Source organism: Pungitius pungitius, chromosome 1 (assembly GCF_949316345.1).
Source record: "Pungitius pungitius chromosome 1, fPunPun2.1, whole genome shotgun sequence".
NCBI lineage: Eukaryota > Metazoa > Chordata > Actinopteri > Perciformes > Gasterosteidae > Pungitius > Pungitius pungitius.
The window spans coordinates 4,026,794-4,049,145 of record NC_084900.1 but is presented as its reverse complement, the minus strand read 5'-3'; the positions used below and the strand labels follow the sequence as shown (position 1 = coordinate 4,049,145).

Here is a 22,352-nt window from a genome sequence, read left to right as displayed (position 1 = left end):
TAGCTGAGCCCCGAGGGAGGGGGTCTCCCCCCGACCCGCCTGTCTGTCTTTGGGGCGGCGATGAGAAATAACACACCAACACACACCCTCTTACTAGACCTCAGCATAACTCACAACAGGCACTTCTGTTTTTTTCGCAGCGGCTTTGACGTTTTGGGTTAAATGATAGGTCCCAGGTTGTAGACGCTAATGATGATGGTTCTGTACATTCCTGCTGTGGATTTACTGCTTTCTGCTCCTGTTGGGATTTATGTACGCTAAATGTGTTTATAAGATACACATACTCATATTTAGCACAAAGATATACAGTATATCAATGAGGTTTGCTTTTGTCACTTTGGTTGTTTTTTTTAATAGTTTTGAACTTTTTCATAGGCCTCTAAATTGCTAAAAATAATAGGTCTGTTTTGGGGGGATTGGATCCTCGTGTTCATCATTTCCCCCCCCCCCGCCGGCAGTACGCTCCTGCTCGCCCCTCGCTCGGCCCGCGCACGGCTCCCTGAGGTGCAGCGATGACGGGCCGGCGCGCAGGGCGCTGTGTCAGGTGGGCTGCGAGCGAGGCTACCGGCTCGGGGGAGACGCCAGACTCGCCTGCCAGGCCGACTCCCAGTGGAGTGGACCCCAACCTCGGTGTGTGGGTAAGCCTGCTTCACCTCCAAAACCTCTCTACCGCTGTGTGTGAACCCCCCCCCCCCCCCCCCCAGGCCGCCTCTTTTAGTATTTCTCCCTCTCCTTTTTATGTCTACATTTCTGTTTTTTTCTGTCAAGATGTACATTAATGAGAACTAAAATGAACTTTTTTTTTATTTTAGCAAATGGCTGCAATGCCACAAAGAGTAAAACATTTAAAGGGGTCTGTACCCACTGTATACACAAGGTTGATTTTTCTTTCTCAAAGCCTGTAGTGCATTTAACTATAAAACTCCTATTAACTGTTTAGCTTTTGCTCAGTGATTCCTGTCCGGCTGGAAAAAGAAAAAAAAAGAGAAAGCGTAATTGGGTATTCCTATATAAAACCATGTGGCATTACAGACATATGTAAACACACATGCGAACACGCACTCACACACGCACCGTGGTTAAACATGTGGTCTGTCTTTGCACAGAGCCTCTCTACAAGGTCCACAGCAGCTTATACACAAAATTACCCACACACTTCGGAACTGATAGTTAACTTAAAATAGTTGCGCACACTCATGCCCTCCACAGGAGCACGCGGGCACACGACACACACACACACACAAAAAGGGGCCGTGTGAGAGTGTTTCGGGACACAAAGCTGTGGCCCGAGCTGACTCACCTCCCACCAGCCGGCTCAGCTGCTCTATTTAAAAAAGAAAGAAAAAAAACTACAACCGGTCTGCTTCCGGGGAAAACCTCCGACTCAGATCTGGTTTGTTCCCCTTGTGCGATGGAGAGGGAGAGAATGGGATCTCTCCGTCATTAAGTGAAAGCCCAACTGGCCCAAAAGGCCTCCAGTGGATGAGCCCTGTGGTTCGGGCTTTGATTATCGACCAAATGTTTGTTTGTTTTTGGTCCAGTTTGTGACACAGAAGCCCTGCAAAGCTTTATTGTTGGCATTTATACTAAGATGTGATCACATTCGGGTGAAAGCACAGGAAACGCTCTAGTGGTCGTGGGAAAGGTTTATTGGCTTGTTTGCTTGTTGGCTTCATCCGTCTTTTATGCTCAGCTCCGCCGTATCGTCTGATAATCTCGATTTGTTTGTTTCTAGTAATGCACAATAGCTCTGAAGACGTCGTCGGCACCTTTTGCAGACGTCAGACGTCAGGTTCACCTCTCGGTTCCTCCCTTTCTCCTCAGAGGTGCGGTGTCCCCCCATTGTGGCCTCGAAGAACATGGTGCTGTCGCCCCCCGCCTGCGGGAAGAGGACAGGGTCTCCGGGCTCCGCTTGCCTCCTGACCTGTCGTCGAGGTTACAGCCTCCAGGGAAACAGGAAGGCGGTGTGCATGAGCTCTGGAAACTGGACCGCTAACGTCCATAGAGCCGTCTGTATAGGTAACGTACTGTGTGACCTTGGTAGTCTGGAACGAGAGCGGGATGTGATGAGCTTAGCAGATATCTGTCGCACTGACCACCTCTCCTGAAGCCCAGTGATTAGCATTTTTTTTAATCTTGCCTCGCACTGTACTTCAAGAGGGCGACAATGCGTGCAAAACTCCATCCATAACAAAACGATAAATTTCCTTTCCAAAATGTATCTATGAATTCTCTCCAGATTGGCTTGAATTACAAAAGCTGAGACATTCCTCTGCTGGTAGAAAATAAAATAAATATGACTGGTTTTCCTTTTTTTTTTTTTTTTACAGCTGCAGAGAGCAAATATTTCATTCTATTATAATCATAAGCTTTATTTAGCGCACTGTCTGCAACAAAAGTTCCTCTCTGGCAAATGTTACAAAAAGAATGATCAGAAAAGCCTGACAGTTACATCCGTATCGGGCTGTACCTTCCAGCCAGGTTTCCTTGGTCATTTCACCGGGTCAGAGCCAATGACCAATTGTTTGCCTGAAAGACGCCGACTGTGTGGCCGGAGGAAACTCTGGGGAGGGACACGTTTTTTTTTTTCCATTCTCCGCTTCCCCCCCCCCAGTCCGTATTTTTCTTTCCACTTTGTGACTGGTGGGAATGGCGCTGAACCCGCTGTGAAGCGGGCCCGAGGGTCGCTAGCTCAAACCACACCGAGTGGTCTCGCGTCTCGCCCCTCCGCTCCGCCCCCCCGGGCCGCAGGTCCTCGTAATGGAGTGCAGCCCTCTCTCCACCAGATGCCTCGCAGGGGAGACAGGTGGAGCGGAGCGGCTCGGAATGTCCTCCGCCTCCTCGTTTCAAATTCTGCTAGCGAAGCAACCGCTTAAAAAGGGGGAGGAAGAAGTGCCATAAAGATGAAAACCAAGGGAGAGACGGGGAGGATGAGTCATCCGTAGGTGTTTTATAATGGGGGGGGGGGGGGAGCATCCCTCCTCCCCACTCAGGTGCAAATGGGCTGGAGATATTAAAAAGACAACTTAGATGAGATAGAGGAAAGATCCAGAAATGAAAAGTTACAGTAAGAGTTGAAAGTGCCCTTTGTGAGCTTCTGGCTTCTTTCGCGTCTCACTTCACACAGATGACACCCAAAGTGAAATACCCCCCCCCCCCCCCCCCCCCCCCCTGTTGTGAAGATGAATGGAGCCGATTGGAGCTAAGTGTGTTAGTGTTTAGCAGAGATGGATGACTAAGTGGATGGGTCATCGGGTCCAGATGGGAGCAACTCTCTTACACAACGCAACTGGCACGACTGCAGTCGATGGCTGGGAGACTCGTTCACTGCAGGCGTGAACTGAGCTGAACTGAGCTGAACTGAGCTGAACTAAGCGGCTCTGGCTCCACATCCTTGAGGCACGCTGAGCAAAAAGAAGGGATCCATTCATTTCATCGCTACTTTCATTATTTTTCTCCAAGATAATCTTGAGCTGGTTAATGTAACTGTATTGCTGACACGTTACTCAGATCTTCATAAGCTCAAACATTAAGACCAGCGCATGACCACCAGTCATGTTACTTCGTGGGACTCCCCCGGGTTTAGCTCCAGAGGCAAAAGAAGCGACAGCTTCTTCTTCTTCTTCTTCCTCCTCTTGGAATTATCAACAACAACTTCTGATGTTGAGCTTGTGCATGAAGAGAGTTTCGGGACTGTGGGGTTTTGTCTCGGTTGGAACGATGATAGCGGCGCACTTTCTGTTCAATTCCGTTGAGGCCAATAACCAGTGTGTGACGTCTTGTGATTTAAAGAGGTCAGATGACATCACAAATCCGCCTCCTCGGCGATAACAAGGAGCAGGCGGAGGTCAGTGTATACGGAGTGAACATCTGCAGCGTTTAAATCTGACTGTGTAATAACATTAGCTGGAAGCACATGAAGCATTTGCCGTGTTCTGATTCTCCTCCGATACCCTGCTGGCTCCAAAAAGTATGGCTTTGTTCTTCCTGTCTGTGTCTCCAGATGCTGAGCCGCCGGGGATTCAGTGTCCCAGCAACATTGTTGCAGAGACGGATGAGCGACGCAACACCGCCAACGTCAGCTGGAACGTCCCGATGGCCTCCGACAACTCTGCAGAAGAGGTCAGATGCTAGCAACAAAACGTAGTCACAACTATCCAGTATTTGGATTTAACATTTTCATATTGAAACAATGTCGGTAAATCATGAAGAATGTATTCCAAAGTGGAAAATCAGTTACTTTGACATCTGTCAAAAACGATTCAATTATTTTGAGAAATTGATCATTTGACCGATTAATTCCGGATTCAAATGTTTTTTATTAGCCAGTCAACACTTCTGAGTCATCAAAGTGACTCGCGGATCTAAGCCCACGTCTCTCCCTCCTTCAGGTGGCGGTGCAGGTGAAGCCGGTGTACACTCCGCCCCAGCTGTTGCCCATCGGGACGGAGACCATCACCTACATTGGGACCGACCGCTCGGGGAACCAGGCCAACTGCTCCTTCACGGTCACGGTCATCGGTGAGCGGTTCAAATCCTCCGGGCGACCGATGTCTGCGACGCCACGTGAAAAAAAAACAGACGTGGCGTTGGCGCTCTGGCTCTCCATCACGCGCTTTGTCTTCCGCTGGCTCAAGATCACACAGCTGTGCTGCTCTGTGTACAATATGCCTCGGATGATTGATGTCACATTTTTATGTCCGTGGCAGTGCTGATAGATCGTAATTTAAGCGTTTGAATGCATTTCAACTCTGGTCGAAGGAGGCGCCAAACTTCTTTGGTTTGGCGTTTCAGCCCCACGAGCTGAGATCTCTTGAGCCGATATCTCCAAAACTAAACAACTAGTACTAACATCTATCGTAATACGATATATCTGTATGTAGCACTACAGGTAAGAGAGAAAACTTTAGTAATTCGGTGTCAAGCTGTGACTTAACTCACCGCGGACGTCCTCCTCCAGCAGGTGCCAAACAGGGTTAAGGCTGAGAGGGGGAAACCCTCCCGTGTCAACCGCTCGATAATCACAACAGTTGTGAGGGGGGGACCTGTGAACATTTCCATATGTTGTTATGGTGGTGGAACTTCTTCATTGGAGACATGTGTTTCGCCTCCTGTTTCCCAGTCGCTGGAGATACTGTGTGTTTATGAATCGTTAAGTGACTGATGTGTTTCACGAATGCACTGTGTTTATTGTGTGCGCGCAGTTTACGACCCTTGTATCGCTCTACAGATACGGAGCCCCCGGTGATTGACAGGTGCAGGTCGCCGCCCACAATCCAGGCCACAGACACGGAGACGGCGGCCGTTTGGGAGGTGCCGCGGTTTTCCGACAACTCAGGTATGTATGGTCCACCTCGTCCTCAGACGGCAGCGCCCGGGAGGGTTTTCATTCTTTCGCTCCTCTGTTCCACTCGGCTCCACCCTCCCTCCCCCCCCCACCGATGATGGTTGTACCGGGTCTTTTCCGTTCGGTGCCTGGAAAAGGGGGATCAGGAGAGGGCTTTGTGAGTGTCTGTGTGTGGGCGAGCGGCGTCAAGAGACACTGAGCAGACAAATGGTCAAATGGTGAGAGGGTTGGATTGTGTGCGTGAAGGCAATAGTTTCTGTGTCTGCGTTTCAAAGGGGAGATAAAGAGACGAATGGACCGGTCGTTACGCCGTCTGATAATGTCATTTATGTCAAAAGCTGTTTTGTTTTTTTTCCTTTTTCCATCCATTATACTATATACTTATACGGAGGTTCAGCATTGATATACCTGACTCAGATTGTACCAACCTGCAAGTGTCCTGGACACTGCTCAGTGTTTAACTTTACCACACACTATTTGTGCTAAATCTTGGGGCAATTTCAGTTTATACACATGCTAAAAATATCTTTATAGTTTTGGTCTATAAAATTGTTACAGTTATCTAGTGTGTGACTGTTAACACGTTTCACTACTCAATCTATCCAAGGGTTGAACCAGTTCAAGTGTTAAAACAATGATGTCTTCCTAGCGATTCTTTCATTGCACATCTGCCTCCAAATCATAAATCCAGAACACATAGCAATGCCTGACCCGAGGTCAGGAGGTGCAGCCTGCAGGGTTCACTGCGTTCATGCTCGGCGATTCGGGCCGATCCCGAAGAGCATGAAATCCAGCGTAGAGCCGGCGCACTTTCTCCTGGCGCTCCAGCTGTAACCAAACAGCTGTGGTGGTGGCAGACGACTAACCAGACTTCTCCAGGGCACCAGCCCACAGACGGACCCGTGTAATTCTCCGTCTCGGAACCACGCGCACACACACACAGATAAATTACACACACAATCCTCCTCGACCCCTTCGGCCCAGCGTGCTCGTTGCCTACCTGTCCGCAGAGGTGCGCCGCCATCAACCACGAGCTCGTCTCACACACATCCACCGCAATAACAAGCCGGCGCTGCTACGACGTCAGCTTTTTGTTTTTCCAGGCCCACACCCTGATGCCAGCGCTATATATAGTAGCGACGCCGTAGACGCACACATTAAAACACACACACACACATATTCACAAAGGCTATTTATAAAGGGAGACACCAGACTCCATCAGGCCAGACGTGTGTCAGCCCTGAATAGAATTGGAGGGAAACAAAAGGTCAATCACTCAGTTTCCCCACCTTTTATTATTGTGTGTGTTTCTCACACTTTCAGTCCAGATGTTTTCCCAGTTTTTCTAAATTGAATTTTAGCCTTTAGACTTTTTTTTTTTTTTTTACACACGCAAACAAACACACACACACACACTCATACACTCCTCTCACCACGGCTGCCTCTCCCAAGACTCTTTGCATCACTCTCTTCACATTCCGTTTTCCTTCTCAAGCCAACCAGACTGTTGCCGTTTTCCATCACCAATCCCAAGAGATGGATTTCTGTTTTTTTTGCTGCGGTGTGAAGCCCAGACGCACCATTCCCATGTCAATGTATCATTGTTTAAGTTAACGTTTGACCAAAAATGACTCATTCAGTCCTGGACGATGGGAAAGATCAAGACTGCCCTCTGCAGGATAACCCGAGGTACACTTTTAACTCAAGAACACATTCTGAACTTGGTTGATCTTCTAAGTCGTTCATATGTCATAATAATTATGGATTAGGCATTCCTGATTATTTTAACCTCTGCTACCCTGCCCACATTTTAGCTCAACCTCCACTTGCATCCATCCATTTTGCCTTGAAATCGTCATAATATATGAACTGCACAGAGCTTGTTCCAATAAAAAACTAAGTTTAGATAATGGTCTTTTGTGTCTCTCTCAGGTGGTCGCCTCACTGTGACCAGCAGCCATACTCCAGGCTCTGTGTTCCCGGTAGGAGAGACTCTGGTCCAGTACACCGCTACTGATGCTGCAGGAAACGGCCGCACCTGCAACCTCACCATCACTGTGCAAGGTGCATGTCTATTCTGTATCTGCTAAGAAGACAAAAATGTACATACAATGCACATACATTTGAAGAAATATCATCATCAAAACATGCCACTATTTCATGTAATGAAAGACACTTTTGTGACATCACAAAAAGTGTATTTGAAGGGAAATATATGGTGATTGTGGAATCTCCTCCCAGCATGTTTATAGTGATATTATCACGCGTGTCTGTGCAGGAACGACCTGCGACCAGCCCTACGTCCCGGTCAACGGGGAGTTTGTCTGCTCTGAAGAGGAGGAGGGCGTCAACTGTACTCTTCACTGTAAAGACGGCTACAGCTTCACTCAGGATGCAGTGCACAGCTACTTCTGCGCCTACAACGGTGTGTGGGAGCCGCCCTACTCTCCCAGCAGACCCGACTGCTCAGGTACTCGTGGCTCTCACTGTGCGGCTCGTGCCTTCATTAATGGTTTAATTAATCAATTAAAAAAATGTTCTGTCTTTCCCAGTGAACCGCATTGCAAACAACGGGCTCAAACCCTTCGAGATGCTTTTCAAAGCGTCTCGCTGTGACGACATGGAGCTGGTCAAGTCGTTCACTGGGGAGTTCAACTCCAAACTGGGAGGCATGGTGAGGATGTAGAAACGTGTGTGCACGTCGTGCTGCTGGGAGTCAACTTTCAAAAACGTGACGCTTGCTCTTCTTCTCCTCTTCCCCTCGATAGCTCCCCAACATATGCAGCAGCGCTGAGGTCACCTGCAAGCTGGAGGTGATGTCACAGGGTCACTGTCTGGAGTACAACTACGACTACGATAATGGATTTTCAATCGGTAGGAGCATTAAGTACCCCCCCCCCAAAAAAAAACATCCCATCTGAATTTAAGCATCTTATCGGCGTATTATTTCTCTATTATTTCATATTTATCAGCGCCCGGGGGCTGGGGTCCCCAGGGCGCTCAGGACTACGCCTACTTTGAGTCAGGCTTTGCGCCGGGCAGCGGGCGGCTCGCCGGCCAGCAGCAGGACGGCAGCATGCAACCGCACCACCGCACCAAGAGGCACCGAAAAATCACAGGTCCCACCAGAGACCAGAAGATCCAGATCTTTTTCAATATCACAGGTATATTATGTTCGTTGACCTTTGCCATGCTGAGAATTTATGTTACGGTCAGTGTTCTATGCCTAGAACTTATATATATACATATATGCATGTTTTTATGTATAATAAGATCACTCGTTGTCAGTCCTTTAAACTTTGTCCATTCTCCCAGCAAGCATCCCCCTGCCCCTGTCGAGGAATGACTCAATAGAGGTGGCCAATCAGAAGAGACTCTTACGGACCCTGGAGCAACTGACCAACCGCCTGAAGCGAACGCTCGCCAAGCAGCCGCTGTCCAGCTTCCACTTGTCCTCGGAGATGATCTTAGCTGATCCCAAGTCTCTGGAGAGCAAGAAGCCCTTTTTGTTCTGCCGGCCCGGCTCAGTGCTCAAAGGCAGGATGTGTGGTGAGTAAGAGGCGACGGACAGGGCGGTCCAGCCAATCACCTGACCAGCTTTTTCCTCCTGTCCGGTGAAGCTTTTTCTTTAGTAAATCCCTAATTGTGCCGTTGCAGTCCAATGTCCGGTGGGGACATACTTCTCTCTGGAATACAACGAGTGTGAGAGCTGCTGGCTGGGCTCCTACCAGGACCAGGAGGGCCAGCTGGAGTGTAGGTCCTGTCCTGAGGGAACCTCCACCGCCTACCTGCACTCCCGCAGCGTCGCTGAGTGCAAAGGTCAGATGCGTTTACTTTAAGGTCATTCGAATGACCTCCGACACATATTTCATCATATTTATATGCTGTTGGTTATGTAATGAATTCTGTGTATGTGTTTGCAGGGCAGTGTAAGCCTGGTAGTAACTCTCTCAATGGGTTGGAGATCTGCGAGTCGTGCCCGCTGGGTCACTTCCAGCCCGGGTTCGGCGCCAGGGAGTGTCTCGTCTGTCCCGACGAAACCTCGACGGTCACCAGAGGAGCGGTGGACGAGATGGAGTGTGGAGGTAACGCAGTCTGACAGCCGTCCTTTTTAAAATTTGAAAAGCTTTGATCACTCTTAAGTTACCCGTAATGCTGCTAGGTTACAAAAGCAAATACAATTCCAGCCTTTACACAAAAATGCGCCTGTTAGTATTTACCGTTCATGTGCAATTGCATCAGAAAGGCCTGAAAATGGTTAAGGATTGGAAGAGAGATGAGGAATCTGGTTTGCTACCGGAATTTCCTTTAAAATGTCAACAAATATCTAAATCAACCAGCGGATTCCGCGTTTGTGAATATTTTTTTGCTGATTTTATTGCTCCGCTTTGTTCTGGTGCTCCTGCATTGTGAACTTCTCCTCTTTCTACTCCTGTAGTACCCTGTTCAGCGGGCCACTTCTCCCGTACCGGTCTGGTTCCCTGTTACCACTGTCCCAGAGATTACTACCAGCCCGAACATGGCCGCTCCTACTGCCTCTCCTGTCCCTTCTATGGAACCACCACCATTACCGGTGCAAACACCATACAGCACTGCTCCAGTAAGTGACCCGACCAGACAAGGTCGGAGAACTTTGAACCTCTTTGATTTTGTATTCAACTCCTCTCTTAGGTTTATCAATTAGTCTTTAAACAGTCTTAAAACTCCAATTGGAAAAGGAACTACTGCCCGGGATCGAAGGGGAACACCATCATTTCTCTGCTCCAGAATGGAAATAAATTGCATTGCATGCCTAAAGTGTGGGAATGAAGATCTGCCAACTTTCCAATAAGAATACGGGCTTTTGTTCAGACACATCCACATTTTTCCGACTCGTCTGTGCTTAAATCGTCTGGGTTTTCTCTGGGTGTCTTTGTCAGGTTTTGGCTCCAGTTTTCTTCCCAAAGAGGAGAGTGTGACTGCGGCCCCGGAAGTGGAGGTCAATGAGGACTACCAAGCAAGCAGTCAGGTTAGTCTTTTTCTCTTTTTTTTTAACTAACCATATATGTAGAAATAAACACTTTTCCATAAAAGATGTTTCAAATGTCCAAGATCCAACGCAGGGCACATGTGTTACACGTTATAGATACTCAATGGACACTCTTACCGAAAAATACAGTTTTTTTTATTCAATTGAGTTACATTTGTGTTACCGACTTTCGTCCCATTTTTTATTCCATATTTAATTTGTAATTGTAATTGATAAACTTCATACAGAGTAATCAGTATTTCACCATCTTTATTGAGATTTTTATTGTCTTTCTGACGGAGATTCTGATCGGCTGCAGGTTTTCCACGAGTGCTTCCTGAATCCCTGTCAGAACAAGGGCACCTGTGAAGAGGTGGGGGCCGGATACGTCTGCACCTGCATGCCGGGGTTCACAGGTAAACCAGCCGCCTGAGACTCACCTGCTGTGGTGTTTGTAAATCAACAGCCTTAGTGAAGAAAGGGGACTTTTAGGCCTTGAACAGCAGGGAAAAAGGTGACCATTGGTGGTTTGTCTTTTGCATTTGATTGCTCTCATTGCTCTGTGGATCGTAGCCTGCTGAAACTCTCACTTAAGCGTTGACATTTATGGACACGATGAGTTCCGCCACAGCTGCGTTGTAGGTGACTTTGTAATGACTTTCACTACAGCCTCTTGATATTTCTCTCTCAGGTGCCAAGTGTGAGATTGACATAGATGACTGTGACTCTGCTCCATGCCAGAATGGAGGCCTGTGCAAAGACGGTATGGGAGGCTTCCAGTGTCAGTGCAAACCAGGCTTTTTAGGTGAGGGACCTTCGAGGAAAATAAAGCGATGCCCAGAAAGAATGCCTTTCGTGTGCTGAGGTTTTAGCTTGACTTAAGTTAATCATTCCGTCAATCACACATCTCTGTTTTTCCTTTGCCCGTCTCAGGCTCTCTGTGTGATGTGGAGGAGAACGAGTGCCTCTCCTCTCCCTGTATGAATGAAGGCGTGTGTGTGGACGAGGTCAACAGGTTCACCTGCAGCTGTGCCAGCGGCTTCACAGGTTAGATGAAACTGGGGATCAGTGTTTCAGTTGTTATCGTTAGATAAGATATGATTAGCTTTGCATGGTGCACAAAACAGGCCGATATTTTTAAGCGAGTGCTTTGAAAATGCCGCATGCGTCTTTTCACACATCTGCAGGATCTCATTGTGAGCTGGAGATAAACGAGTGCCTCTCCGACCCCTGCCTGAACGGAGGTGTGTGTGACGACCTGACGGGCGGCTACACCTGTAATTGTCCCGTCGGCTTCTCGGGGGATCGCTGCGAGGTCGACGTCGACGAATGTCACAGCTCCCCCTGTCTGAACGGGGCCTCGTGTCTGGATGCCGTTGACAGCTTCAGGTGATGACGGGAGGAAGCCCGAACAGTCCTCTTAGAACGAGCTTGTGTGTCAGGTGACGTTCTGGAAGCGCCGCGGCTCAGTGTGCTTCGCGGTGTGTAACTGCAGGTGTCAGTGTGCGGGGGGCTTCCGCGGCCGGCTGTGCGAGGTGGACGTGGACGAGTGCGACCCGAACCCCTGTGTGAACGGGGCCAGCTGCCTCGACGGCCTGGGGTCCTACACCTGCCGATGCCTCCCTGGGTTCAACGGAACCAGGTGTGAGACAGGTACTATAGGACAGATGACAGATCGCCACGGCAACTCCGAAGGAGAAAAAAAAAAAAAAGAGAGATTTTGTGTTTGTAAAAACTGTAGAAGACAAAAAAAATACTTTTTCTTCTGCCCTGTCAGAGATGTCCGCGGCCTTCAACCTGGACTTTGAGGTTTCTGGTATCCACGGTTACGTAATGATGGATGGAATGATGCCGGCACTGACGGAGATCACCTGCACCTTTTGGATGAAGTCATCAGACACCACCAACTATGGCACACCTGTCTCCTACGCTGTGGAGGGCAGCGACAATGCTTTCCTTCTCATAGACTACAATGGGTCAGTGAAGAATTAAAATTAAAATGCATCTACAGCGTTTTGTTTTCGTGTATTCAATAATTCCCCTGATTATTTGTGTAGCTTTTATTGAATCCTTTGACTGCCCCCCCCCACTCCCCCCCGTACAGGTGGGTGCTTTACGTAAACGGGAAAGAGCGGATCACTGACTGCCCTGCAGTGAACACGGGTCAATGGTACCACATTGGCGTGTCCTGGAGGAGCTGGGATGGTGACTGGAGAATCTACATCAACGGGAGGCCCTCGGACGGAGGCAAAGGCCTGTCAGTTGGCACCACTATCCCAGGTGTAGTGCTATCCTCGACCTGCTCACCTGTTGATCCACGTAGTCGCCAGGTGGACGGGATGAATCATGTTTCAGCGAGTTGTGGTTAACCTGTGACCTTTAACCTGTGTCCTACAGGTGGCGGTGCGCTGGTGTTGGGTCAGGACCAGGATCAGAGGGGCGAAGGCTTCAACCCTGTGGAATCCTTTGTCGGCTCCATCAGCCAACTCAACATCTGGGATCGTGTTCTCACACCTCAACAGGTGAGATGTAGTTATCAGGGTTTCAGTTTAAATAGGCGTTGGCCAATGGGAACACATGCGTATAATAATTAACATGACAAGAGTCATAAAACAGCAATGCTATGTGACTGTAGATCAAGGTCCTGGCCAGCAGCTGTCCATCCTCCCATGTGACCCACAGAGGGAACGTCCTCGCCTGGCCAGACTTCCTCAGCGGTGTGGTGGGCCGAGTCAAAGTAAACCTCAGCAGCGTTTTCTGCGCAGGTAAACAATAAGAACAATAAATTACCTTTGACGTTCAAATGCGTTTCTGATGTGGAAGTGCGCAATGCATTGGAATAAGACGTTTCTACCAATACACCTCACACCGAAAACATTATTCCTGGTCCTTCCAGATTGCCCCAAGCTGGAGAGCGCCGTGCCCCACCTGCACGCCTCCACTGTGGAGGTGAGCCCCGGGGCCCAGGTCCAGCTGTCCTGTGATCCCGGCTTCTACCTGCTGGGGGAGCCGGTGCTACAGTGCCAGAATAAAGGAGAGTGGAGCCAGCCTCTGCCCAGCTGTGAACGTAAGACACACACACACACACACTGCTCTCTGCTTTGAATTGTTAATGAGATGTTTGTATGGTACATTCCATACAAAAAGATAATACAGCTATCGGCAGAGAGCCTGCAGGAGTCAGAAAGTAACACATGTTGCAACATGTGTGTTGCAGGAGTGTCCTGTGGGCCTCCGCGTCCTCTGGAGAACGGCTTGTTTCAGGGGACGGACTTCCATGCCAGCAGCTCTGTGGTCTATCAGTGTAACGTTGGCTTTTACCTGCTGGGTGACGCCAAGGTGCACTGCACCAACAGTGGCAAATGGGGTGCACATCCACCGGCCTGTCTCGGTGCGGCATTAAATAACATATTTCAGCAATAAAAAAAGTCCCCATTTTCCAGCTTGATGAGGAGCGAAAGGCCTCTGTAATTTGTGTACATTCTCCCGTGTGCGTGCTCAGATGTGGACGAATGCGCCCTGGGCTCGGACTGCGATGAACACGCCAGTTGTCGTAACACGGACGGCTCCTACACCTGCACCTGCGTCCACCCGTACAGCGGAGACGGAAAAAACTGCACCGGTAACCAGCCACAAGTCTTACAAGCATTCGTGTTGGGAAATGTCCTCTTACGAAGTCATCGTTTTCTGCGTGTTTTGTTCCTTCACCCAGCGCCGGTTAAGTGTGCGAACCCCGGGTCTCCTGAATTCGGTCACAGAGACGGCAGCAACTTCCTGATGGGCGGCGAGGTGGTTTTTGGCTGCGAGAACGGATACGAGCTGGTCGGCTCGTCTCGCCTCCTCTGCCTGGAGACGGGCGGCTGGGACCAGCCCGTCCCACACTGCAGAGGTGAGGACTTGAGTGGTCACGTGATGGGAAAAACCCATCAGTGGTGCAATTTGTGGATCCTTTGGCAGCGGGGTCCAAAAAAACGCAGTTGCAGTTACAGCAACATCAAGACAGATCACTGACAAACAAACGTTTTAATCCTGTTCAACGTTTTCCTAGAAAAACTTTGAGCTTCAGTTGACGGCTCTTTGGGGAAAACACAGAGCAAAAACTATTTTTGATCAGATTTTACGTTTTCTGTTTTGTTTTGTTTTCATAGTATACAAGTACTTGGGGGTGAGATACATAAATGTCATGGTGTGATATACATCCTCCATGGAAATTGGATATAGTTGCTTTCACAAGACAGGAATGTTCATTCACATTTAAACGCTCATATTGGACGACCTCAAGGGAAAGAGATTCTTTACTTGATAAAGGTGATTCCTCTTCAAAGCTACCGACTGTTAGAGCCACTGGGATCTGACACACAAATGAAACCACACCGATGTAATCACTGTCTTTCATTCTCAAGTACTGGTACACAAAGATATATTGTATATTGATTGTATCATCTGCATATCACACACACACACAAAAGCACACACCCGTGTACATCACAAACACACATTATGCATCATGCTGGGTCGGGTTGATTATGGATGCAGCAGTCTTTTTGTCCTGAGCGGCCTGACCACCGCAGCATCTCCACCTTGGCTCTCAGCCACATTCTTCCTCACAGAGGAACAAGGAACCGACTTACGCACGCAGATTGTGCAAAGCTGTTACGCTGCGCCCGTACCAGCTGAGCGATTGTGCTGTAAAAATCCGGCAGGTCATCCGAGGTATAAAAAACAACTGTGTTTTCCAGGTTTACGGAACAACATAAATTCAAGGACATCATTGTGTGAGGTGGAAAATATCATTTCATGTTGTTTAAGGGTGCTGCATGGACTGTACACCAAGAAGATAAGGCTCTATGTGTGTCTCCAAACAGCCGGTGGCTCTGTTGTTTTACTTTACGACTCACTTCATGTGAGTCCTCCAACTTTACGGAAGTGCAATATCTAATTACTGAAGTACCCCTTCAGTATCTTCTCGACATGGTTCACTAATGCCTCTCAGTCAGGCCTCTTTGGCTTCTATCCATGTATGCACTCAACTGTGTGCTCCTCTGTCTCTATCAAAGTAAAATGTAATCTGGCATCAATCCTGGATGAAAAATAACACATCAGGCATCTGTCGTTGTGTCCCTACCCTTTGAAATGAGAATAGTAATTTCATGTTTTCTGTGTTGGTAAAAAACAGCAGTTACTAATCATCTGTGTGGTTTCCCGTCAGCCCTCTCCTGCCCGACGCCATCCGCCCCAGAGAACTCCGTCATGAAGGGAAACAACTTCACCTACGGAAGCAAGGTGACTTTCAGGTATTATTTGCATCCCCTAAAACACCATGTTGTGACCGTGGAAAATATTTCGTAAGGCGCCAACGCGTCACGTCACGAGGGGAGTTGAGTGGAGTTTGTGCCTCTCTCTGTTTTCCTCAGCTGTGTCCATGGCTTCCTGCCTCGGATCCCTTATGAGTTCCAGTGTCTCGCCAGTCTGAGGTGGAGCGGGACGCCGCCTGTCTGTCACCCGGTGACCTGCGGGGGCCCTCCAGCGGTCGGGAACGCCGAATACCATCTCAACACTGATACCTACCAGTCCACTGTCACGTATACCTGCTTTGAGGGATACAGGTACGGATACATCATCTGCACTGTTCTCCTTTCTGCAGATGATCACTTGATTTATTAAATCGTGATCCATACATTTAACTGTTTGGATTTGTTCTAATTGGATCAGTAAATTCACATGACTTGGTAAAGGCACGTGATTGCGGTATTGTGTGAATCTCCGTTTAAATGAAATAGTGTGTCGCCACAGACCGCAGGGCTCCATGGAGGTGGTTTGTGAGGCGTCGGGCGAGTGGAGCAGGCCCGTGCCCCGCTGCGTGAACGTCCTGTGCGGCGAGCCGCCGGCACTGAGGGACGCCGTCACCGTGGGCGAGAACTTTGAACTGGGAAACACGGTGCACTATGTCTGCAAAGAAGGGTAAATGTGGCTTCGCTCGATTGGCTCAAACTCCCGCTGAAAATGTTATCAGCTTTTACTGAGCCGTGATCTCCTTTTGCCCCCCCCCCCCGTGGTGCTCTCTCTCACAGCTACACTCTGATTGGCCCGGAGACCAGAGAATGTCTGCCAAGTGGCCAGTGGAGTGACAGCTCTGCCCAGTGTGTGCCGCGCTCCTGCGGCCCGCCGCCCGCCATCGACCACGCCGAGCCCTACGAGAGCCACCAGCTGTTCGGCGACACCGCTAACTACTACTGCACCGACGGATACACCGCCGGCAACAACTCCAAGATGGTGTGCGGCGCTCTCGGCGTGTGGACGCCCCCGGCCGGCGCCGAGGCCCCTCGCTGCATTGCGAACTTCTGCCTGCGTCCACCCGATCTTCCCCACGCCATTTTGGACTCGGTCAACAGGCCCAAGTACGTCAGCAACACCGAGGTGAGCTACAAATGCGAGGAGGGCTTCGTGCTCAACACCACGGCCACGCTGAGGTGTCTGATGGGCGGCGCGTGGGAGCCCTCGCCGCACGGCGTCGGCTGCGTGCCGGTCAGGTGCTCCAAGCCGGAGAGCATCGACCGCGGGTACCCGAGCGGGACCGACTACAGCTTCGGCGCCGTGGTGGCGTACAGCTGCGATAAAGGCTTCCTGATCCGAGGGGAGAAGAGGAGGACCTGCAGGGCCAACGGAGAGTGGGGAGGAGCTTTGCCGACCTGTGTCCCCGTTTCGTGCTCGCCGCCTCCTTTGCTCCGGAATGGATACATCCAGGTCCGACACTCCAATAAAGACGTCTCTGAACTTTTTCTTTGTAATTACAACATTTCTGTAATTCTTGATAGTGAACCGCTCTGCTCCTCCCCCCACAGGGCAGAGGTCGATTCACCTTCAACGGCAAGGTGACGTACGCCTGCAACGCCGGATACAGACTGGTCGGCAATGCGGATCGCGTTTGCCAAGCCAACCGCCAGTGGTCCAACGACGACCCCCCGAGCTGCGTCCTCCTGACCTGCGAGCCCCCGCCCAACGTCGTCCACGGGCACTACCGGGGGTCCGACTTCCAGGTGGGCCGAAAAGTGCAGTATGTCTGCGACGAGGGCTACGAGCTGGCCGGCGACGCCACCTGGACCTGCCTGAAGTACGGCCGGTGGGACAAGTCGAGGCGCCCTCGCTGCTCGCCGGTGCAGTGTCCCGAGCCGCCGCTGGAGGAGAACCACCTGGTCCTGAAGAGCCTGGACTCCGACTCCGGCACGGTGGAGCTGTCCTGCGAGGACGGCTACGTCCTGGAGGGGGCCCGGATCCTCCGCTGCACCCCGTCCCAGGAGTGGAACGACACCTTCCCCGTGTGCCAGCCGGTGTTCTGCGGCCCGCCGCCGGAGGTGCCGTTCGGCGGGCCCTCTCCGGCCTCGCCTCCGTTCCCTTTTGGCTTCGCGGTGAGCTACGCGTGCATGGACGGCTTCGCCATGAGGAAGGAGAGCTCCGTGTCGTGCCTGGCCAGCGGGCGCTGGAGCAGTCCGTACCCAGAGTGCGTCCCCGTTGAATGCCCTCAGCCCGCGGAGATCGCCCACGGCATCGTCGACGTCCAGGGCCTGATGTTCCTCAGCAAAGCGCTGTACAGCTGCAAGACTGGATACAACCTAGTGGGCAACTCCAGCGTCCTCTGCGGGGAGGCGGGACTCTGGATCGGAGGGGTGCCGTCTTGCCGCCCGATCGAATGCTCGATCCCCAAACAAACAGCCAACGGGAAAGTGGTTTACACAAAACTCCAGTTTGGTCACAGCGCCACGTACTCCTGCCGCCGGGGCTACCGTCTGCACGGCGCAGAGACCCTGAAGTGCCTGGCCAGCGGGGAGTGGGACATCAAGCCGCCCGCGTGCGTGCAGATTTCCTGCAGCCCGCCGCAACCCATCGAGAACGGATTCGTCGAGGGGCGGGATCACAGTTTTGGGGTCACCATTTTCTACAGCTGCTTCCCCGGCTTCCAGCTGGTGGGCCAGGACCATTTGACCTGCGAGGAGTTCGGCTGGTCGAGCTCCGTCCCCCTCTGCGTGCCCTCGGACTGCGGCCTGCCCCCGCACATCGACTTTGGGGAATATGTGAGGGTGGCGCAGCCCTCGGGAAGCGCGGACGGCGCCGGTGCATTAACCCCGCCCATGGACCTGAGCTTCCTTCACGGGACGTTTATCGAGTACCGTTGCCACAAAGGCTACGACATCACGAGCCCCACCCGGTTGTCGTGTCAGGAGGACGGCGGCTGGAGCGGCGCGGCCCCGTCCTGTGTCCCCGCCGAGTGTGAAACGCCGCCCGCTCCGGAGCGCGGCCGCGTGAACGTGACCGACACGTCCTTCGGCAGCACGGCCACGTACGCCTGCGAGGACGGATATGAGCTGGAGGGGGAGCCCGTGAGGGAGTGCGTGTCGGGGCGACTGTGGACACGCGACGCCCCGGTTTGTCGGCCGGTCTCCTGCGGCGACCCGGGCCCCGTCGCTAACGGCTCAGCTCGCGGCGGCGCTTTCGTGCATCCCGAGGCGCTGCGCTATGAGTGTAGTCCCGGGTTCGTCCTGAAGGGCGGCGACACCATCGTCTGCCGGGCGGACGGGAAGTGGAGCGGACAGAAGCCTTCCTGTGAGCCCGTCTCTTGTGGTCCCCCGAAAGTCCCCGCGGATATTACCGTTAAAGGAGAGGACTACAGCTATAACAATGAGATAGAACTGAGCTGTCAGCCCGGCTTCCTGCTACAAGGGGAATCCCTCAGCGTTTGTCGGGCCGATAGCACCTGGAGCCACGGGTCTCCCACCTGCGTACCGGCCCGCTGCGGCGAACCCTCACCCATCCCCAACGGCCGGGTTTTGGGCTCGGAGTTCGGCTTCAACAGCGAGGTGACCTACGAGTGTGACGAGGGATACGCACTCAACGGAGACCCGGCGCACACGTGTCAGTCGGACGGACTCTGGGACAAGCCGGCGCCTCGCTGCGACATCGTGAGCTGTGACCCCCCCGAGGACATCAGCCACGGCTTCCTGAACGGCTCCAGCTTCAACTACGGCGACGTGGTGGAGTACGTCTGCTTCGACGGCTACGAGGTCGTCGGGGATCCCTTCCTGCGGTGCTCCGCCGGGGGCCTGTGGGCGGGCGAGGTGCCGCGGTGCCGGCCGTGCGTCTGCGCGCTGCCGTCGCTCCGGTTCGGCGCGGTCGTGGGTGGCGACCGCGCCTGCGGCGACCGCGTCCGCTTCGAGTGTGACGACGGCCACAGGCTGCTGGGGCCCTCCGAGGCGGCGTGTGAGAAGGGGGGCGTGTGGAGCCCCGGCGTGCCGGTGTGTGGCCGCGGGAGGTGCAGCGCCGCCCCGCCCACAGTCCCCAACGCCGTCCTGCAGGGAGGCAGCAGCAGCACCACCCCCTTCGCGGCGGACACAGTGATGTACAGGTGTCGCCCCGGCTACCAGCGAAAAGGCTACCCCAACGTCTCCTGCGGAAGAGACGGCAGGTGGGGGGAACCCAGGATGAGCTGTGAGCCCGTGAGCTGTGGGACTCCCCCAGCTGTGGCCCACGCTCAGGTGCTGGGAGACGCCTTCAACTTCCCAAACCAGATCAAATACAGGTAACTATTACAGTACTCTTACACTCATTTGTGTTGAAACAGTATTTCCTTATCTTTCCGATAGTCCACTCCGGTCTCCTGTGAACTCCCACGTGTCCCACTTTGTCCCCAGGTGTGAGGATGGGTACACCATGGCAACGCAGACCGGCTCTCTTTCCTGCCAGAGCGACGGCAGCTGGTCCAAACACAGCGTTCGGTGCAGCCCGACCCCCTGCCTGCTCCCCAGCAACTCCTCCGTCCCCAATCTGATAGTCACGGGGAAGGAGCTCACCCCCGTCAAGGGAACCGTCACCCTCTCCTGCCCTCCTGGTCTCCACCTGCAGGGGTCAGCACTGGCTGAGTGTCAGGTAGGAAAGATGTTGCTTCAATTGTTAGTCCTTCTTCTTCTTGGTCCCTTCATTTACACGCAAATAAATAGTTTTACCTGCTTTTTTTAGATTACTGTAGGTTTTTTTGGGACAATGAAGCCCTGGTAAGAGATTTAGAGGGATGCAGAAATATTCCGCTGTAATTGAAGGTTTGCACATCTCTTCTCTTTCCCACTAAACGTGCCATTCAGAATCCATAATTAATGCAGTGCTTTCCTGTCCTGTCTCAGCTGGGTGGAGGCTGGGCTCCCGAAATCTCCTCCGTTGCCTGCAAGGTGGTGTTTTGTGAGAAACCCCACCCTCTTCTTCACGGCGTCACCGAGGGGGACAGCTTTAACTATGGAGACTTTGTCGTGTACTCGTGCCTGCCAGGCTTTGACATGAAGGTGCCGCTCACCTTTCCTTCTGTAGACTGTTAGTGTTCAGCAGCTGAGATTAGAAAACATTCATGAAATGACCTCAGCCGAGAACAGTTTAATTTATAATAAGATAATTAGCTGTGAGTATAAACCAATCTCTTTTCCTGCACTGGGCTTTCAAACAACACTGAAAGGAAGACCATCAGATTACAGAAAGTCACATGACTTCTTCCTGAATCGATGACTGTTACAGAGCAAACCCAAAGAGCTGAGTCACTGTTCCTGACAAACCGCTTTGGCCTCTGCAATTTGAATATTCACCACTATCATTACAGTCGTGACACACACACAGAAGACAAACTGCTGATTTGTTAAGTTAGACAATATTATTGCAGTGAAAAAGTGAATTGTGTCAGTCAATTGCGAAGGAAATCTATATCATTGATTCTTTCCTGCTGTTTCTGACAATCAATATATCTAGACAATGCTGTGATTAGGTCATCTGCTATTCTTATATCTTTACACATGGTCCTTGTTGTCACAGGGCGACTCCATCCAGACCTGCCAGGCAGACAGAACATGGAGCGGCACCCAGCCAGTGTGTGTTGGTAGGTTGGTTTTTCACTTAGCCAGCAGTAATAAAACGGCTGCTTTGAAAGGGACACTGTTGAGATGTTTCATGAGTAAAGCTGGAGATCTCACATTAAGATGATTAAAACCTATCAACATTGTCTCCTGAATAGTTGTGCTGCAACCTTTAATTGTCATTGATTGTAATTTATAGTAGTTATTTATTTCTATGCATCTATATTATAGTCTGTGTGTCATTGAGGTTGTTGCAGTCATTTTTTCCAATAAGTAAACATAAGAAAAGTATGATTTGAAAGACCTTCTGTATGACAAGTTGTTCATCCTGCTCTAACTAAACATTATGCACCCTGTTAAACTAGATCCACACACACAGCTCAACCCGTGAATGCTTGTCTATTGTCTCCTCAGCACAATCCTGTGGGCCTCCCCCCGCAGTGCAGCACGCACAGGTCCAAACAACAGGCCAGACTTACCTAAACAATGCCAGTTACGTATGTACGAGCGGCCTGCAGCTGCTCGGCCCAAACACCCTCGTCTGCTTGGCCAACGGCTCGTGGAGCCAGCCGGCCCCAACATGTGAAGGTATGGAGAAGGACTCAGTGGGGGGCATTCATTGTTTTTATTATTTAAACCTGCATCGTTTCCTCTCGCGCCAGCGGCCAAAGGCTGCGACTGCCCGAAGCAGATGCAGAACGGGAAGGTGCAGGAGCTCAACCTGAACGCCGGCCGCGCCGTGGAGTTCCAGTGTGACAACGGCTACGACCTGGTGGGAGATTCTCTGGTGGTGTGCATGGGGGGCCACACCTGGAGCTCCAGCTTTCCCACCTGCCAACGTGAGACACCCCCCCCCCCCCCCCCCCCCCGGACAGAAACCTGTGCAACCTTAAGCAGCTGTGATGAATGAATAGATTGGGTTGTTAGACTTCCTGTTTGTCTTTCTGCCCTAAAGCAAGACGCAATGTTTGCAACACACACAGTGGGCCGTTATTTGTTTCTCAACATGGGCTGTGGTAGAAAAAAAAAACAGCGGTGATTCAGAGCTGTTACTCCATCCGGCTCAGGATCAGTTTGAGTCACAGCTGTTCACCGGAAAAAGTCCCACCCAAGG

At 51.4% G+C, this 22,352-nt stretch overlaps 1 protein-coding gene across 1 annotated transcript in view; it reads left to right on the top strand.

Moving 5' to 3' along the window:
* svep1 (sushi, von Willebrand factor type A, EGF and pentraxin domain containing 1) overlaps positions 1-22,352 on the top strand; it is a 59,220-nt gene that overhangs the window by 33,202 nt on the left and 3,666 nt on the right. The window contains exons 6-43 of the mRNA XM_037480860.2: positions 459-638; positions 1,825-2,019; positions 4,004-4,122; positions 4,392-4,521; positions 5,231-5,338; positions 7,280-7,411; positions 7,626-7,817; positions 7,900-8,021; positions 8,116-8,221; positions 8,320-8,511; positions 8,663-8,896; positions 9,005-9,166; positions 9,271-9,432; positions 9,786-9,947; positions 10,267-10,355; positions 10,675-10,771; positions 11,047-11,160; positions 11,289-11,402; positions 11,543-11,744; positions 11,851-12,008; positions 12,133-12,331; positions 12,460-12,635; positions 12,753-12,877; positions 12,991-13,120; positions 13,252-13,422; positions 13,573-13,746; positions 13,858-13,977; positions 14,068-14,244; positions 15,565-15,649; positions 15,770-15,961; positions 16,149-16,316; positions 16,427-17,099; positions 17,198-19,926; positions 20,039-20,273; positions 20,525-20,680; positions 21,198-21,261; positions 21,653-21,826; positions 21,901-22,077. Coding sequence (XP_037336757.2) covers positions 459-638; positions 1,825-2,019; positions 4,004-4,122; positions 4,392-4,521; positions 5,231-5,338; positions 7,280-7,411; positions 7,626-7,817; positions 7,900-8,021; positions 8,116-8,221; positions 8,320-8,511; positions 8,663-8,896; positions 9,005-9,166; positions 9,271-9,432; positions 9,786-9,947; positions 10,267-10,355; positions 10,675-10,771; positions 11,047-11,160; positions 11,289-11,402; positions 11,543-11,744; positions 11,851-12,008; positions 12,133-12,331; positions 12,460-12,635; positions 12,753-12,877; positions 12,991-13,120; positions 13,252-13,422; positions 13,573-13,746; positions 13,858-13,977; positions 14,068-14,244; positions 15,565-15,649; positions 15,770-15,961; positions 16,149-16,316; positions 16,427-17,099; positions 17,198-19,926; positions 20,039-20,273; positions 20,525-20,680; positions 21,198-21,261; positions 21,653-21,826; positions 21,901-22,077 — 8,895 coding nt within the window. The remainder of the gene's footprint in view (positions 1-458; positions 639-1,824; positions 2,020-4,003; positions 4,123-4,391; positions 4,522-5,230; positions 5,339-7,279; positions 7,412-7,625; positions 7,818-7,899; positions 8,022-8,115; positions 8,222-8,319; positions 8,512-8,662; positions 8,897-9,004; positions 9,167-9,270; positions 9,433-9,785; positions 9,948-10,266; positions 10,356-10,674; positions 10,772-11,046; positions 11,161-11,288; positions 11,403-11,542; positions 11,745-11,850; positions 12,009-12,132; positions 12,332-12,459; positions 12,636-12,752; positions 12,878-12,990; positions 13,121-13,251; positions 13,423-13,572; positions 13,747-13,857; positions 13,978-14,067; positions 14,245-15,564; positions 15,650-15,769; positions 15,962-16,148; positions 16,317-16,426; positions 17,100-17,197; positions 19,927-20,038; positions 20,274-20,524; positions 20,681-21,197; positions 21,262-21,652; positions 21,827-21,900; positions 22,078-22,352) is intronic.